This window comes from Salvelinus alpinus, chromosome 25 (genome assembly GCF_045679555.1).
Source record: "Salvelinus alpinus chromosome 25, SLU_Salpinus.1, whole genome shotgun sequence".
Classification (NCBI taxonomy): Eukaryota; Metazoa; Chordata; class Actinopteri; order Salmoniformes; family Salmonidae; genus Salvelinus; species Salvelinus alpinus.
This window is the reverse complement of record NC_092110.1, coordinates 20,657,736-20,677,766: the sequence shown is the minus strand read 5'-3', so window position 1 is coordinate 20,677,766 and position 20,031 is coordinate 20,657,736. Positions and strand designations below refer to the sequence as shown.

Sequence of the window (20,031 nt, the reverse complement as noted above, 5' to 3'; positions counted from 1 at the left end):
GTCTGAGAGTCCTTTAGGTGCCTTTTGGCAAACTCCAAGTGGACTGTCATGTGCCTTTTACTGAGGAGGTGCTTCCGTCTGGCCACTCTACCATAAAGGCCTGATTGGTGGAGTGCTGCAGAGATGGTTGTCCTTCTGGAAGGTTCTCCCATCTCCACAGAGGAACTCTGGAGCTTTGTCAGAGTGACCATTGGGTTCTTGGACACCTCCCTGACCAAGGCCCTTCTCCCCCTGATTGCTCAGTTTGTTCGGACGCCCAGCTCTAGGAAGAGTCTTGGTGGTTCCAAACTTCTTACATTTAAGAATGATGGAGGCCACTGTGTTCGTGCGGACCTTCAAAGCTGCAGATATTATTTGTTACCCTTCCCCAGATCTGTGACTCGACAAAATCCTGTCTCGGAGCTCTACGGACAATTAATTCGACCTCATGGCTTGGTTTTTGCTCTGACATGCACTGTCAACTGTGGGACCTTATAAAGACAGGTGTGTGCCTTTCCAAATCATGTCCAATCGATTGAATTTACCACAGGTGGACTCCAATCAAGTTATAAAAACATCTCAAGGATGATCAATGGAAACAGGATGCACCTGAGCTCAATTTCGAGTCTCATAGCAAAGGGTCTGAATACTTATGTAAATAAGATATTTTTGTTTTTTATTTTTAATAAATGTGCAAAAATTACTAAAAACCTGTTTTCGCTTTGTCATTATGGGGTATTGTGTGCAGATTGTGATTATCTTTCAACATTTTAGAATAAGGCTGTAACATAACAAAATGTGGAAAAAGTCAAGGGGTCTGAATACTTCCCGACTGCACTGTATATATTTCTTGTTCTTGCTTATATATATTACATAACGCCAAACTCTTTTAGACAGATGCAACTTACTAAGCAACACAACATATAAAGAACAACTGTGTTAACCATCCATCCTTCTACAACAACACAGAGACAGAATCAGGATCTTATTGGAAGAATCTGGGACAAGAGCCCATGTTGGACCAAACACACAACAGGACAAGAACTCTTAAAACAATTTTAATCCATATCTAGATCCCCCACCAGACTAGGGTGACCACATATCCCGCAGTCCCGCATTCAAATTGTAACGATCGTCGCGGGCTGAAGGAGAAGAGGACCAAAGTGCAGCGTGGTACGTATCCATAATTACTTTTAATCAAGATGAATACACGAACAAAAACATCAAAACGACCAACGAACAGTTCTGACAGGTGCAACAAACACTAACCAGAAAATAACCACCCACAAACAAAAGTGGGAAAACAGGCTACCTAAGTATGGCTCTCAATCAGAGACAACGATAGACAGCTGCCTCTGATTGAGAACCATACCAGGCCAAACACATAGAAATAGTAAACCTAGACCTACAACATAGAATACCCACCCACATCACACCCTGAACAAACTAAAAATAGAAACATACAAAGCAATCTACGGTCAGGGCGTGACACAAATAATCATGTCCCACATTTTATATAGAAATTAAAACACCACTAATTTACAACAAAAAAATTGATTTGTTCAGTATTTCTGTCAGATTTCTAATTTATTTGATGAGAATTGACATTCTAACCTGTCTCTTTAGCAGTCATGTTGCGCTTTTGACAATACAGTGGGGCAAAAAAGTATTTAGTCAGCCACCAATTGTGCAAGTTCTCCCACTTAAAAAGATGAGCGAGGCCTGTAACTTTCATCATAGGTACACTTCAACTATGACAGACAAAATGAGAAGAAAAAAATTATGGTGGAAAATAAGTATTTGGTCAATAACAAAAGTTTATCTCAATACTTTGTTATATACCCTTTGTTGGCAATGACAGAGGTCAAACGTTTTCTGTAAGTCTTCACAAGGTTTCACACACTGTTGCTGGTATTTTGGCCCATTCCTCCATGCAGATCTCCTCTAGAGCAGTGATGTTTTGGGGCTGTTGCTGGGCAACACGGACTTTCAACTCCCTCCAAAGATTTTCTATGGGGTTGAGATCTGGAGACTGGCTAGGCCACTCCAGGACCTTGAAATGCTTCTTACGAAGCCACTCCTTCGTTGCCCGGGTGGTGTGTTTGGGATCATTGTCATGCTGAAAGACCCTGGCGGCGTAGTGTGTTACTGATGGTAGGCTGTGTTACTTTGGTCCCAGCTCTCTGCAGGTCATTCACTAGGTCCCCCCGTGTGGTTCTGGGATTTTTGCTCACCGTTCTTGTGATCATTTTGACCCCACGGGGTGAGATCTTGCGTGGAGCCCCAGATCGAGGGAGATTATCAGTGGTCTTGTATGTCTTCCATTTCCTAATAATTGCTCCCACAGTTGATTTCTTCAAACCAAGCTGCTTACCTATTGCAGATTCAGTCTTCCCAGCCTGGTGCAGGTCTACAATTTTGTTTCTGGTGTCCTTTGACAGCTCTTTGGTCTTGGCCATAGTGGAGTTTGGAGTGTGACTGTTTGAGGTTGTGGACAGGTGTCTTTTATACTGATAACAAGTTCAAACAGGTGCCATTAATACAGGTAACGAGTGGAGGACAGAGGAGCCTCTTAAAGAAGAAGTTACAGGTCTGTGAGAGCCAGAAATCTTGCTTGTTTGTAGGTGACCAAATACTTATTTTCCACCATAATTTGCAAATAAATTCATTAAAAATCCTACAATGTGATTTTCTGGAGAGAAAAAAATCTCATTTTGTCTGTCATAGTTGAAGTGTACCTATGATGAAATTACAGGCCTCTCTCATCTTTTTAAGTGGGAGAACTTGCACAATTGGTGGCTGACTAAATACTTTTTTGCCCCACTGTATATATAAGGGTTTTTCTTTATTTTTACAATTTTTACTAAGACATCAAATCTATGAAATAACACATATGGAATCATGCAGTAACCAAAGTGTTAAACAAATCAAAATATATTTTATATTAGACATTTTTGCTTACTACATGATTCCATAAAGAAAAACCCTGGAATGAGCAGGTGTGTCCAAACTTTTGACTGGCACTGTGTCACGTTCCTGACCTGTTTTCTTTTGTCTTGTATTTATTTAGTTGGTCAGGGCGTGAGTTGGGTGGGTTTGTCTATGTGTGATTTTCTATGTTGGGATGTTTGTGTTCGGCCGGGTATGATTCTCAATCAGAGGCAGCTGTCAATCGTTGTCCCTGATTGAGAATCATACTTAGGCAGCCTGGGTTTCACGTGTGTGTTGTGGGTGTTTGTTTCCGTGTTTGTATTCGTGCCACACGGGACTGTTGTCAGTTGTATTCATTTTGTTATTTTGTGTCATGTTAGTGTTCGGTTTCGATTTAATAAATTATCATGAGCACTACCCACTCTGCGTGTTGGTCCGATCCATGCTCCTCCTCGTCTGAGGAGGAGAACGACTATGACGACCGTAACAGAAACACCCACCCCAAAAGGATCAAGCAGAGTGGGAACAGACAGCAGCAGAGACCGAGGACACAGGACTCGTGGACTTGGGAGGAGATCCTGGACGGCAAAGGACCCTGGGCTCAGCCAGGGGAATATCGCCGTCCCAAGGCAGAGTTGGAGGCAGCGAAGGCAGAGAGGCGCTGGTATGAGGAGGCAGCGCGGCGACGCGGTTGGGAGCCCGAGAGTCAGACCCAAAAATTTATTGGGGGGGGGCACACGCGGAGTGTGGCAAAGCCGGGTAGGATACCTGAGCCAACTCCCCGTGCTTACCGTGGAGTGAGAGGGCGTCGTACTGGTCAGACACCGTGTTATGCGGTAAAGCGCACGGTGTCCCCAGTACGCGTGCTTAGTCCAGTGCGGGCTATTCCACCTTGCCGCACTGGTCGGGCTAGGTTGGGCATCGAGCCGGGTGTCATGAAGCCGGCCCAACGTATCTGGCCTCCAGTGCGTCTCCTCGGGCCGGCGTACATGGCACCAGCCTTACAAATGGTGTCCCCGGTTTGCCAGCATAGCCCAGTGCGGGTTTTTCCACCTCGCCACACTGGCAGGGCTACGGGGACCATTCAACCTGGTAAGGTTGGGCAGGCTCGGTGCTCAAGAGCGCGTGCCCTCCTTCACGGTCCGTTTTTTCCTGTGCCACCTCCACGTAACAGTCCTACGGTGGCAGCCCCCTGCACAAGGCTGTCTCTCCGTCTTCTCTCTCCAGTTGCTCCCACCTGTCCAGCGCTGTCAGAGCCTTCCTCCTCTCCAGCGCAGCCAGTGTCTGAGCTGCCTGCCTGCACAGCACCGTCAGAGCTGTCCGTCTGTCCCGAGCCGTCAGAGCTGTCCGTCTGTCCCGAGCCGTCAGAGCTGTCCGTCTGTCCCGAGCCGTCAGAGCTGTCCGTCTGTCCCGAGCCGTCAGAGCTGCCCGTCTGTCCCGAGCCGTCAGAGCTGCCCGTCTGTCCCGAGCCGTCAGAGCTGCCCGTCTGTCCCGAGCCGTCAGAGCCGTCCGCCAGATAGGAGCAGCCAGAGCCGTCCGCCAGACAGGAGCAGCCAGAGCCGTCCGCCAGACAGGAGCAGCCAGAGCCTTCCGCCAGACAGGAGCAGCCAGAGCCTTCCGCCAGACAGGAGCAGCCAGAGCCTTCCGCCAGACAGGAGCAGTCAGAGCCTTCCGCCAGCCAGGACCAGCCAGAGCCAGCCAGCCAGGATCCGCCCGAGCCAGCCAGCCAGGATCCGCCAGAGCCAGCCAGCCATTCGTGCCACACGGGACTGTTGTCGGTTGTATTCATTTTGTTATTTTGTGTCATGTTAGTGTTCGGTTTCGATTTAATAAATTATCATGAGCACTACCCACTCTGTGTGTTGGTCCGATCCATGCTCCTCCTCGTCAGAGGAGGAGAACGACTATGACTACCGTAACACACTGTATATACAGTTGAAGTCGGAAATGTACATACACCTTAGCCAAATACATTTAAGCTCAGTTTTTCACAATTCCTGACATTTAATCAGAGTAGAAATTCCCTGTCTTAGGTCAGTTAGGATCACCATTTCATTTTAAGAATGTGAAATGTTAGAATAATAGTAGAGAGAATGATTTATTTCAGCTTTTATTTCTTTCATCACATTCCCAGTGGGTCAGAAGTTTACATACAATCAATTAGTATTCGGTAGCATTGCCTTTTAATTGTTTAACTTGGGTCAAACGTTTCGGGTAGCCTTCCACAAGCTTCCCACAATAAGTTGGGTGAATTTTGGCCCATTCCTCCTGACAGAGCTGGTGTAACTGAGTCAGGTTTGTAGGCCTCCTTGCTCGCACACGCTTTTTCAGTTCTGCCCACAAATTTTCTATAGGATTGAGGTCAGTGCTTTGTGATGGTCACTCCAATACCTTGACTTTGTTGTCCACAACTTTGGAAGTATGCTTGGGGTCATTGTCCATTTGGAAGACCCATTTGCGACCAATGGCTTGAGATGTTGCTTCAATATAGCCACATATTTCTCCTTCCTCCTGATGCCATCTATTTTGTGAAGTGCACCAGTCCCTCCTGCAGAAAAGCACCCCCACAACATTATGCTGCCACCCCCGTGCTTCACGGTTAGGATGGTGTTCTTCGGCTTGCAAGCCTCCCCCTTTTTCCTCCAAACATAACGATGGTCATTATGGCCAAACTGTTCTATTTTGTTTCATCAGATCAGAGGACATTTCCCCAAAAAGTACGATCTTTGTCCCCATGTGCATTTGCAAACCATAGTCTGGCCTTTTTATGGCGGTTTTGGAGCAGTTGCGTCTTTCTTGCTGAGCGGCCTTTCAGGTTATGTTGATATAGGACTCGTTTTACTGTGGATATAGATGCTTTTGTACCTGTTACCTCCAGCATCTTCACACGGTCCTTTGCTGTTGTTCTGGGATTGATTTGCACTTTTCGCACCAAAGTACGTTTATCTCTAGGAGACAGAACACGTCTCCTTCCTGAGCGGTATGACGGCAGTGTAGTCCCATGGTGTTTATACTTGTGTGCTATTGTTTGTACAGATGAACGTGGTACCTTTAGGCATTTGGAAATTGCTCCCAATGATGAACCAGACTTGTGGAGGTCAACAAATTTTTTTCTGCGGTCTTGGCTGATTTCTTTTTGCTTGACATCATGGGAAAATCAAGAGGCACTGAGTTTGAAGGTAGGCCTTAAAATACATCCACAGGTACACCTCCAATTGACTCAAATTATGTCAATTAGCCTATCAGAAGCTTCTAAAGCCATGACATAATCTTTGCGAATTTTCCAAGCTGTTTAAAGGCACGGTCAACTTAGTGTATGTAAACTTCTGACCCACTGAAATTGTGATACAGTGAATTATAAGTGAAATAATCTGTCTGTAAACAATTGTTGGAAAAATGACTTGTGTCATGCACAAAGTAGATATCCTAACCGACTTGCCAAAACTATAGTTTGTTAACAAGACATTTGTGGAGTGGTTGAAAAACTAGTTTTAATGACTCCAACCTAACACAGAACCCAAACCGGGTGTGTGTGTGCGCCATCGTGCGCTATTGTGCATAAATTGATTTTGTCCCCCTACACCAAACGCGATCACGACACGCAGGTTAGAATTTCAAAACAAACTGAACCAATGACATTAATTTGGGGACAGATCGAAAAGCATTAAACATGTATGGCAATTTAGCTAGTTAGCTTGCACTTGCTAGCTAATTTGTCCTATTTAGCTAGCTTGCTGTTGCTAGCGAATTTGTCATGAGATATAAACATTGAGTTGTTATTTTACCTGAAGTGCACAAGGTCCTCTACTCCGACAATTAATCCACACATAAAACGGTCAACCAAATCGTTTCTAGTCATCTCTCCTCCTTCCAGGCTTTTTCATCTTTGAATTTATATGTTGATTGGCATCTACACTTTTATAGTATTACCACGACAACCGGCAAAACAGTTCATCTTTCAATCACCCACGTGGGTATAACCAATGAGGAGATGGCACGTGGGTACCTGCTTCTATAAACCAATGAGGAGATGGGAGAGGCAGGACTTGCAGCGCGATCTGCGTCAGAAATAGGACTGACTTCTATTTTAGCCCTTGGCAACGCAGACGCTCGTTGGTGCGCGCGAGCAGTGTGGGTGCAATAATTGAATAACATAGATTCCTACATTTATTTTGCAACGCGCGCGCATGCGACGCGAGAGGTGTAGTCAGGGTATAAGTGTATGTCAGCTTCCGACTTCAACTGTATTATTATTTCTTGCACTGACTCTCTTGCACAGGCTCCATGTACACTCACCGGACTCTAACCACACACTCACACATACTACACTGACACTCCAGCACACACACTGACACACACACACGCATATTGACACCACACACATTCATTCACATTCCTTCACACTCTTCACACAAGTGTATGTAAACTTCCGACTTCAACTGTACATCACCAAATTTTGCGTGAGGGAGATTTGTGTATGTGTGGGGGGACACACAGAAACCCAGACCTTTTATAAACATAACATTTCAAAATCCTTGTCGGCATTCTAACTGGACAACTAACATGCTAACTCCTGGCATATACAGTGTTTGCTGTGACTTCAACCTGATTCAACAAGCATGTATTGTTGAGAAACCACAACAAGACACCAAATTCACAGTCCCAAATCCGCTTTCCCAGGTGAAACTTACCACTTCAAATTCTTCACATAGAATTTTCTCGACGTGGCTCAGTGAGGATATGTTTTTACTTATTGCCCAGACATGTTTGTTCCTTTTCTTTCCCCCATGGTTAGTTAAAATGTTTTCTCATGTGGCCACCCCCAACTACTGCTGCCCTGTTAGGGTCTGCAGTAACACACTACGAGAATGTGATAGTTAGTGAGGGGTTTCCACCACCACGGTGGAGGTTCTCCATTAAGGGGGGTCCATGGGCTTGTGTTAGCACCAGGCCAGGGCCCGACCCGGGGTCGTGGTGTGGGGTTCACTACACAGCTGATAGTACCCTACCCTCCAGCCACACCTGGGTGAGGGCCAAACTACTAACAGATACCAGATGGTAGTGGGATGGAGACCTTGCCTTCTTAGATGGTCTACAGTACTGTGTTTAACATGAATGGTTTAGAAGGGACATGTTACTTTCTAGCAGGTGAATCTGCTTCAACCTAAGTAATTGACACCTCTGTAAGTGTGCCTTTGGCTGGCTTGAGAAAAAGAGGCAGAACCAGAGGTGGGAGAGAGGGATAATTAGGAGGCTGGCTAATGAGCTTGCTGTGTAATCGGATGAGGTGACTTTATTGACTGACTTGATAGGCAAACAACATCAGCTTTTGTAGCGTGGGACAGTGTATTGGGTGTGTGTGTACTGCTGTCTAGTCTTTGTGGGAACTGTTTCAGCCTAGAAATGCATGTTGTGAGGGTTTCACATTCTGTGCTTGTAAAGCTTAAAGATAACTCTTTATAAAACAGCATCTTCTATAAATCCTGATATTTCAGTCTGCAACATGATGACAGACAAAAATAAAAGGAAAAACATTTTCAAAATGTTTTGGTAGGCTGTAGAAAAGCCTTGATAATATTTGCAACCAGGAGCTGGTTTGTAGATCACAATCCTCTCTCAACAAAAGAGATTATTTAAGGCTGCTGCCCCCTACTAGGAAGCATACAGAGCACTTAACAACCCACAGAACAGTAAAAAGGCAAATGTCAAGAATGTTACAATGAAAAGCTCGGTAACACTTGTAAGCTGTTAAAATTCTGCCGAAATTGTGTTTTAAAAAGTGGGCAATTATTCACTCACCCCCAGTATCTGCCATTGACTTTTATATGGCAGTTAAGATATCCAATATTTCTGTGGTAAAAATTGTGCAGTTACACCCAAAATGAAGTCCTTGCGTCCAACAGAGCGAGCCAAATGCTAAGCACCGGTCATGTCCATGTTAAAACTCTACATGATAGAGCATGCAAATCTACATGAATAACATGACCATGGAGGGAATATTGACACACTCGTAATACCACCTGACACTATATTCTTGCACAGTTAGTAGGCATTGGATTTGGTGTGTTTCATACGCAGGGCCAAGCCTGAGAATGAGCAGTTAACAACTTGAGACATGATTGAGAGAGATGATCACGAGACAGTCATGCCAAAGGATCCAGATTATCATTAATGATTGTTTACCTAAGGGCAGATATGAATACTTACGCTTTATACAGCGGTTGGTCCCAGAAGCCACAGCCCATCCAGAGCAGCACTGGTGACCTCCACATACATTAGGCCTGCAGAGAGAGAGACAGAAATGGGATATGTAATATATACTGTACGTAATGTTTAAAATGGACTGGCATGCAGGAAGTACAGTACCCCACAATTCATAATTCTCAAACCATAACATTCCTATCTGAGATTTAATTCTGACCCCACTATAGTTCCACATCCCTTAATGTGGTTGGCCTATTGAAGGAGCACCTTAGAGATTTGAACATAATTGCATTTGATGCAATAACATTTTCAGGCAAAGCATGAAACTCTATCTATGAGTGTAGAGCCACACACCACTCTCTCTGTGTTGCATGGAGTCTAGAGTGAAAACAAATACGTGGTTATCTGAGCCTAGGAGGGAAGAGGAGAAACAGGAAAAGCATTACATAAATCTCCAGGCAAACTGTAATAACTGGGTTCTTTACATACTTTAATCAGTAACAACAGCACTGGCCAATTTTTACAGGGAAATACATGAAAAGCCACCACAAGAGCAACTCCAGGGCAAATTCAAACCTAAAACAATAGTGCTTGCATAAATCGACCTCCCATCATCTTGCCACAAGATATTAATGGCAGTTTGCTGAGTGATTGTATGACTTATGCAGATACGGTACGATATCTGGTCTGAGTCAGGAGATGACTAGTAAACTGTTAGAGTGTAAACAGAGGGATACAGTAGGACTGTCTGCCTTCTGTTAACATCACCTGGTCAGACAGCTGTTGTTTTTCTAGTTTGAGAGTTCTTTAGATGGTGGATGGATGACTCTCTGTGTAGACAAACACTGGATGGTGACTAGTTACTCTTTTGCACATTTAATGATGAACTGACCACATTCACAAACATGCATCAAGTCAACTGTTCTCTTTTGACAATTAATACACATCTGACCAATCAGATTTTAGCAAAGTAGTTGCTAGGAAGGTAATTAATTACCTTTACCTTTTCAAGAACTACACAATACTTAGAAAACAATACCTCCCAAAAAATAGTCCTACATTTTTATAAAGATAAATTATGAATATGAACCACACAAAACAGACCAGGTCTGTGGGGATGTTGATGCTTATATGCAGGGCTCTACGCTGAGCTTTTTTAGAAGGAGCACATGTGTGCCTAAGTTGAAAAATGTAGGCACAATCAAAGAAAAAAGAAAAAATATTTGAGGTATTAAAGCTACAATTCTTCATTTTTCTAGGCGCACTGGTGCTCCTAAATTAAAATTCCAGGGTGCACAGCGAAATATTTAGGCGCATATGCGAGTAAAATGGTCATATTGTAGAGCCCTGATATGGATGGATCATTCCTCATAGCCTCATGGAGAGTACACTAGCATGGTAAAAGTATTCCAAGCTCTTCATAGCGAAACCATTCATAAAAGCTATATAAATATCAATGATGTCATATTTGCACTCGTCATGACCCATTTCATGCAGCCAGGTTGAGCAGTTTTCTGAGTTGGAGCAGTCAGCGGTCTTCCTGACAGACTTTGCTGGAGACGACATGACAGGTACACCGTATGAAACTCCCTCTCCCCGAGGGCTCACCAGAAACCAGATGGTGAGTAAGGAGAGAGTGGGAATTCCAAGAGGAAATGTGTCATGCAGACACACGCTCTCTAACGACCAGCAGAGGATTCATTTCAAGCTAATGAATCAGAAAGAGGTGAAAGAAATTTGAATTACCACGGGGTAATGCCTCTGAAGATTTATGGCACCTTAACTGTTACACCCCCTTAAACTCACAGTGCCCTATTCAATCAAACTAGTAACTAGGTTTCTGGATAAACAAATAATAACACTCTTTCTGTCAGGGGCACAACTTTGGCTTTAGAAGTGGGGGGGTCATAATATTATTTTTTATTTTTTTATCCAGTGGGATAAACACTTCAAACAGCCTACCCGATCACTCGGAGGCGTCCGCATGGTCCTAAAGCACACCGGTGCATCGTTTTGTATCACATTCAAATGATAAAACCGTGGGGGACAAAATTGCAATTTCAGAATGTGGGGGGGGGGGGGGGGGGCATGCCCCCGTCCCCAGTGAAAGTTGCGCACCTGCTGTTTGTGCAGTGAAAAAGCATGTTTACAGCCACATGGATTGGAATTTATTTTTTATTCACATTTTGTAACATTGGCTTGCTGAGTACATGAATCCAAACGTGCATTCTTAAAGCACAATAAATAAGATGTTTTTGGTTATAAAGTATGATGGAATCAAGCCCATAGTGTTGTGTTGACGTGAGTGCTTCATACGCTGCTTTCAGTTACAGTAATAAAGACATTGGTGCTGAATAGAGGTCGACCGATTATGATTTTTCAACGCCAATACCGATTATTGGAGGACCAAAAAAAGCCGATACCGATTAATCGGCCGATTTATTTAATTTATTTGTAATAATGACAATTACAACAATACTGAATGAACACTTATTTTAACTTAATATAATACATCAATAAAATCAATTTAGCCTCAAATAAATAATGAAACATGTTCAATTTGGTTTAAATAATGCAAAAACAAAGTGTTGGAGAAGAAAGTAAAAGTGCAATATGTGCCATGTAAGAAAGCTAACGTTTAAGTTCCTTGCTCAGAACATGAGAACATATGAAAGCTGGTGGTTCCTTTTAACATGAGTCTTCAATATTCCCAGGTAAGAAGTTTTAGGTTGTAGTTATTATAGGAATTATAGGACTATTTCTCTCTATACGATTTGTATTTCATATACCTTTGACTATTGGATGTTCTTATAGGTACTTTAGTATTGCCAGTGTAACAGTATAGCTTCTGTCCCTCTCCTCGCTCCTACCTGGGCTCGAACCAGGAACACATCGACAACAGCCACCCTCGAAGCAGTGTTACCCATGCAGAGCAAGGGGAACAACTACTCCAAGTCTCCGAGCGAGTGATGTTTGAAACGCTATTAGCGTGCACCCCGCTAACTAGCTAGCCATTTCACATCAATTACACCAGCCTAATCTCGGGAGTTGATAGGCTTGAAGTCATAAACAACGCAATGCTTGAAGCATTGCGAAGAGCTGCTGGCAAAACGCACGAAAGTGCTGTTTGAATGAATGCTTACGAGCCTGCTGCTGCCTACCACCGCTCAGTCAGACTGCTCTATCAAATCATAGACTTAATTATAACATAATAACACACAGAAATACGAGCCTTAGGTCATTAATATGGTCGAATCCGGAAACTATCATCTCGAAAACAAAACGTTTATTCTTTCAGTGAAATACGGAACCGTTCCGTATTTTATCTAACGAGTGGCATCCATAAGTCTAAATATTCCTGTTACATTGCACAACCTTCAATGTTATGTCATAATTATGTAAAATTCTGGCAAATTAGTTCGCAACGAGCCAGGCGACCCAAACTGTTGCATATACACTGACTCTGCGTGCAATGAACGCAAGAGAAGTGACACAATTTCACCTGGTTAATATTGCCTGCTAACCTGGATTTCTTTTAGCTAAATATGCAGGTATAAAAATATATACTTCTGTGTATTGATTTTAAGAAAGGCATTGATGTTTATGGTTAGGTACACGTTGGAGCAACGACAGTCCTGTTTCGCGAATGCGCACCACATCGATTATATGCAACGCAGGACACGCTAGATAAACTAGTAATATCATCAACCATGTGTAGTTAACTAGTGATTATGACTGATTGATTGATTGATTGTTTTTTTTAAGATAAGTTTAATGCTAGCTAGCAACTTACCTTGGCTTCTTACTGCATTCACGTAACAGGCAGGCTCCTCGTGGAGTGCAATGTAAAGCAGGTGGTTAGAGCATTGGACTAGTTAATTGTAAGGTTGCAAGATTGAATCCCCGAGCTGACAAGGTAAAAATCTGTCGTTCTGTCCCTGAACAAGGCAGTTAACCCACCGTTCCTAGGCCATCATTGAAAATAAGAATGTGTTCTTAACTGACTTGCCTAGTTAAATAAAGATTAAATAAAGGTGTAAAAAACAAACAAAAAAAAAACGGCCAAATCGGTGTCCAAAAATACCGATTTCCGATTGTTTTGAAAACTTGAAATCGGCCCTAATTAATCGGCCATTCCGATTAATCGGTCAACCTCTAGTGCTGAACACACTGGTGCTTGAGTGTCTCTAAATCTCCCTGTGAAAGGCTATGGGAACCATAGACCAATGTATGTGTTGTGTTTGCTTTTCTGGAACCAAGCAACAAAGCCTACCTGAGCAAGATATCAAAAGCAGAACGGGGGTTGAAATCAGGGCACTCATTGTCAGACATTGAGTCCGCTAGGCATTCCTCACCATGCCTATACAGCAGTGTATGTGCTTTCATCCCCCAATTAGAATGGATCCTCATATTGCTAATAAAGTGTCCCTCAGAAATTGGCCATATATATAACCTGATTCCTATAGGGCTCGGTGAGCGGCCCTGTAATGACATACTCAAACAAGAATATTCCATTTAACATTCAGGTAATGTCTGTAACCCAAGGTGAACTTTTAAAGTCCATTCTGATTATAATGTAAACACCTCTCTCCTATGTGTGCCATGCTTTGTCTCGTGGAACAAACAGGGTTGGCTGCACGAGGGTTCATTTAGCAAAAATAAATAGGTTTTAATGGACACAACCGATGGTGGTTCTGTTTGGCCAGTGGCACAACATATTCATTTATGGTTAGATCAGAATCGCCGTCATAATCATTGGCCTGTACAGAGAATTAAGTCAAAAGTCCAAATCCCCATCTCCATCCATGGCTTAAGAAAGGGTCGATTAAGCAAGCTAGCAACTGAAGGACATAAACATAAGCAGCACAGAAACAGACACGTTTTTCTGAAAATGACATTTTGCTTAGGAAGTGATTTGATTGGTGTGAAGCCAAATTCAAACTGGCCTCCCTTGGGGGAAGTTTTGCTGCACCAGGGCAACCCACAGTTTAGCTCAGCTTAACGCTGATTGGCTAATACTTTTAGAAAAAATCAAGGGAGGCTAAATGCTTGCTGGTATCAATCAATCAAATGCTACGGCGACAACATGTTATACTCTTTTGGTCCAGACAGCATCAGATACATGGGCTACACATACTGAGACAAAGGGGTGCTGTTTCCCTAGCTCGGATGATTTCTCAGGTGAGATTCAGCGACTTGCGAATCGACTGAAAATTATGAAAACACAGAGAGAGACCAAAGAGAAATTACACTGAACAAAAATATAAAGACAACATGTAAAGTGTTGGTCCCATGTTTCATGAGCTGAAATAAAATATCCCAGAAATGTTCAATATGCACAAAAAGCTTATTTCTCTCAAATGTTGTGCACACATTTGATTACATCTCTGTTAGTGGGCATTTTTCCTTTGTCAAGATAATTCATCCACCTGACAGATGTGGAATATCAAGAAGCTGATTAAACAGCATGATCATTACACAGGTGCACCTTGGGCTGGGGGTGATAAAAATACACTCTAAAATGTGTAATACCACAGATGTCTCATGTTTTGAGGGAGTGTGCAATTGGCATGCTGACTGCAGGAATGTCCACTAGAGCTGTTGCCAGAGAAGTGAATGTTAATTTCTCTACCATAAGCCACCTCCAACGTTGTTTTAGAGAATTTGGCAGTACGTCCAACCGGCCTCACAACCGCAGACCACGTGTATGGCGTTGTGTGGGTGAGCGGTTTGCTGATGCCAATGTTGTGAACAGAGTGGCGGTGGGGTTATGGTATGGGCAGGCATTAGCTACAATGAACACAATTGCATTTTTTCGATGGCAATTTGAATGCACAGAGATACCATGACGGGATCCTGAGGCCTATTGTCGTGCCATTCATCCGCCGCCATCACCTCATGTTTCAGAATGATAATGCACGACCCCATGTCGCAAGGATCTGTGCACAATTCCTGGAAACTGAAAATGTCCCAATTCTTCCATGGCCTGCATACTGTACTCACCAGACATGTCACACATTGAGCATGTTTGGGATGCTCTGGATTGACGTGTACGACAGTGTGTTCCACTTTCCGCCAATATCAAGCAACTTCTCACAGCCATTGAAGAGGAGTGGGACAACATTCCACAGGACACAATCAACAGCCTGATCAACTCTATGTGAAGGAGATGTGATCGCGCTGCATGAGGCAAATGGTGGTCACACCAGATACTGAATGGTTTTCTGATCCACACCCCTACCTTTTTTTAAAGGTATCTGTGACCAAAATATGCATATCTGTATTCCCAGTCATGTGAAATCCATAGATTAGGACCTAATTCATTTATTTCAATTGACTAATTTCTTTATATGAACTGTAACTCAATAAAATCTTTGAATCGTTGCATGTTGCGTTTATATTTTTCTTCAATATATATAGTTATTTCATTAATTAGATTAGACTAGAGCAATATACAGTAGAGGTGGGTGTGTAAAATCGAAGGGTGTGTTGTCGAAAAAAATGCCATATTACAACCTATGTGTCATGATAATTGCATTACTTGCTCTATGACCTGTTAGTTCATATGCCTTGCGACCGTGATATATAGGCCTAAGGCCGAGTCCAAATCCCTATCTCCATCCATGGCTAATTTAGGAAAGGGCCAATTTTAGCTAGCTAGCTAGCCACCGGAGGCCAACAACACAACGAGATGCGCAAAGAGTTTCTGTCAAAACGTATGCTCTCGTGCGATGTGATTGGAGTGAAGCCAAATACAAACTGGCTTCCCTTGACACTTTTGTTTTGGTGCGCCAGGGCCATTCACAGTTGAGCTCACTCAGTTTAGCTCAACATTGATTGGCTATTATTTTATACAAAAAAAATATCAAGGGAGGCCAAATGCTCGCTGGCTTCCCTTGCACTCAATGCTAGAGGCGCAACAATGTCATACTCTTTTGGACCAGACAGCATCAGATAGATGGCCTACACATACAGAGACAAAGGGGAAGCCTGGCTTCCCTTGACATCCATGAATACACACCACTGGCAATATAGGCAATGTTTCCCAGCCTGTATGTGTGATATAAGCGCCCAGTTTGCAGATAGCAAGCACACAACTGCATAGGCTACAGATCACCAACTAGATTCAGCTGTGGGACGATTTTTTCTTGAGCGGATGGTCAGGGGGCTGGAACATAATTACAAATAATTTTTAGATTGCAAATTGACCACAAGAACTCCAAACAAATATAACATTTGACTAAAACCTAATAATTTCAAACCTTGTTTACATTTGCATACAATCACACATCTCTTTATTACGTGGGGGAATACTTTGGCACAGATTTCAAAAATGTAAATCACTCTGAGCTGATTTGCTGGTGTTTTTACGGTCTTTCAACTCTCTAGAGACAGCAGGAGCGGTAGAGATACTCTTAATGATCGGCTATGAAAAGCCAACTGACATTTACTCCTGAGGTCCTGACTTGCTGCACCCTCGACAACTACTGTGATTATTATTATTTGACCATGCTGGTCATTTATGAACATTTGAACATCTTGGCCATGTTCTGTTATAATCTCCACCCGGCACAGCCAGAAGAGGACTGGCCACCCCTCATAGCCTGGTTCCTCTCTAGGTTTCTTCCTAGGTTTTGGCCTTTCTAGGGAGTTTTTCCTAGCCACCGTGCTTCTACACCTGCATTGCTTGCTGTTTGGGGTTTTAGGCTGGGTTTCTGTACAGCACTTTGAGATATCAGCTGATGTAAGAAGGGCTATATAAATACATTTGATGTTTAAAAAATGTTTGGGTTGTTTTCATATATTTTTTGCTCAGAAAACTTGGGGGTTCAAATAAAATCACCCCTAGTTGGGGAACCCTGCTCGATGGTATAATACAATCATTGTTGTATAGCAGAGTAACAGCAAGTGTATGCCTACCAACTAAGCAAAAGTTTCACTCTAATAGACTTGTGTTTATTCATGACATTCCCCACAGGACACCAACATCAATCACTGTCTCTGAACACCAATGACGAATATGTAGCCTTGATACAGGTGTTCATAACTACCCTAGGCCTACACTCACTGAACCCTATACTCACTTTACAACCCTGGGAAGAGACAGCAGGTTTTATGTAAAACAAATATGATTTAAATGATTGGTACAGATGTAGGATCTTAATTTCATCACACTGTTGCAGGAGTGTATTTGACTTGTAGTGTATTTGAGGTTTACAAATACATATAGTTTGTAATTTCCACTTTGAAATGTCAGTCTTGATTTTCCCTTACGAAAAATGTATCAAACCCTAAAGGATTATTTTCCTGCTGTAGCATACTGGCTCAAATTAAGATCCTACATCTGTAGACAAACTCAAACGCACTCCTGTAGGCATTTTTTATAACCGATAACAAGCAAAATCTTACCCTGCAAGGCGCCTGGTGTGCGTGGAGCTGGATTTGTTGCTCTGTCTGTAAATTATTCGGGGTCTGTACTGTGATGAGTGATGGGTACCGAGCTGTCTTGCGGCTCTACGCGCAGCATCTTGTGCAACGGTGGAATCGTCCGCCGGGTGGGAAGCTTCTGTATTGGGAGCTGGAACTGGTTTAATTACCGTCGTGTGCCTGTTATCTCGTTGATATAATGAGCTCACTGGAGCCACGCGACCGGAGTGCGATACATTGTGAGAGGACCTGTGCGAGCTTTCTCTGGATGGTCTGGCGGGGTCAGCGTCGTTCGCTCCCCCTGCGGAGTGACCTTGCCCCCTAGCTCGCGCCCGGAGCTGATCCCACATCTCCTGTCCACCACCTGTTGAGTCCTTCCGACAGTCACACATTCGTACAACTGCAATGGTTAAAACCACTAAAACTGCAAAACACAACCGGTTCATATTTTTGTCAAAAATGTAATTGCCGCTGCGTGTACGCTGGTGACTTATCAAGATTCAGTTTTTTTCGATAGCCACGCGCGATATCAAGTGGTTAAATTGAAGCGGACAGAATTATGTAGCTGCAATGTAGGCCTATACTTTCCCAAGCATGCAAAATGCTCTTCATAATGTCCAGGTAAGCATTGCGCAGAATGGATTCAATATCTTAAATATAAGTATATCAATTCGCAGGTTTAACATATGCTCATAAAATCGAAAATGTAAAGCTTCCATGTACTTACAAAAACAATCGATTATTAAAATTATTTCAGATACATTTTAATCCATCTGTAATAGTTCATGTTTTTTTTGCGCGCGCGCAGCAATGAGATTCCAGGGTTGGAGCCGCAGTACTACTCGAAGTGAAAGTTCTCGACTTTGAATGGTGCTCCCATGGATAAAACCACCTTCTTGGATCTGAAATCACCGGGAATTTTTGTGAGGCTTTGCGTGCATTTTACAAGAAGAAACTCCCCCTTTGTGGTCTTATTGATGCCTACGCTCAGCCCCCCTCGTTCCAAACGCTCAGCCCCCCTCGGTCCAAACGCTCAGCCCCCCTCGGTTCAAGCGCCCAGCGGCCACGCAATTTCTACCAAGTTACAGTATGATATAATATTTCCTTGTGTGTTAATAAAATACGCTCGTATATTCTGCCATTGAATAAAACGCACGTGTAGCACGCAATTTGGATACTACAGAAGGCTACAGCGTTCAGATTTTCTGGGAATTAGACAATTGTATATTCTGCGAGTCTTTTGTAATGGTCATTCTAATCAAGGCAAATTTAGACTGAGTAGGCTATGCTAGATTAAGTCAATTTGTCATGCATGTATAATATAGCACTTAATAAACGGCTAACTATTGAGTAGTAGTAGAACAGCAAACACTCATAATTGAACATTGACATAACAATATGATCTTTGTGTCACACAATGTGGGGGACATGGGTAATGCACACATAATTAAAGCTCAATTTGAGTTCTTGGAAAACTAGAGAAGTTATATAACAAATCCCATTCATCTTCCCCTTTCATTCATGCTGCATCATCAGTTTCCCTGTCCTTGACTGTCTGGAAGCAACATTTATTTTCTCCCATAAGATCTTAAACAACCAATAGAGAGTTGGCCGCATCATCCCATCCAGACCACAATGATACACTTATACAGTATGTCTTTCCTCTCCTGTCTCCACCATGCCAACACCATTACACACATCTTCCAAAAATCACAACAGTAAATGGCTAGTTGGATTAGCATGCATGGTCTGTCCATTTGTTTTCTACCCCACGTAAGTGAAGTAGGCTACGTTTGTCTTTCTTTGACCTAGTTTCTTGGGAATTAATGAACAGAAGTTAATACATGCAGGACAATCATCATAACTTCACTGTGTGTTTGGGAGTAGCAAAGCCAGCTGTCTTTCCTCTGAGTAACAGCTGACAGAGGAGCATTGGACCCACCAAGCTCGCTCCTGCTCTGCTCAGCTTCTCCCCTTCAGAGTCATGATAATTTCCAACCCAAACATGTCTAGTGCGTGAGGAGACGAGAGCAGGGCTGACCAGGGCTGTGTACTGTCCAGTGTGTGAGGAGACGAGAGCAGGGCTGACCAGGGCTGTGTACTGTCCAGTGTGTCAGGAGAGCAGGGCTGACCAGGTCTGTGTACTGCCCTGTGTGTCAGGAGAGGAGAGCAGAGCTGGCCAGGGCTGTGTACTATCCAGTGTGTCAGGAGAGGAGAGCAGGGCTGACCAGGTCTGTGTACTGTCCAGTGTGTCAGGAGAGGAGAGCAGAGCTGACCAGGGCGGTGTACTGTCCAGTGTGTCAGGAGAGGAGAGCAGAGCTGATCAGGTCTGTGTACTGTCCAGTTTGTGAGGAGAGGAGAGCAGGGCTGACCAGGGATGTGTACTGTCCAGTGTGACAGGAGAGGAGAGCAGGGCTGACCAGGTCTGTGTACTGTCCAGTGTGTGAGGAGAGGAGAGCAGGGCTGACCAGGGCTGTGTACTGTCCAGTG

At 43.4% G+C, this 20,031-nt stretch overlaps 1 protein-coding gene across 1 annotated transcript in view; it reads right to left on the bottom strand.

The window, feature by feature from the left end:
• The window catches only part of LOC139553604 (latent-transforming growth factor beta-binding protein 2-like), a 154,712-nt gene extending 136,270 nt beyond the window's left edge, over nucleotides 1–18,442 (bottom strand). Inside the window, exons 1-2 of the mRNA XM_071366120.1 lie at nucleotides 17,524–18,442; nucleotides 9,118–9,191 (exon numbers count right to left, since the gene is read on the bottom strand). Coding sequence (XP_071222221.1) covers nucleotides 9,118–9,191; nucleotides 17,524–17,987 — 538 coding nt within the window. The 5' untranslated portion in view covers nucleotides 17,988–18,442. The remainder of the gene's footprint in view (nucleotides 1–9,117; nucleotides 9,192–17,523) is intronic.
• Nucleotides 18,443–20,031: the final 1,589 nt, after the last annotated feature.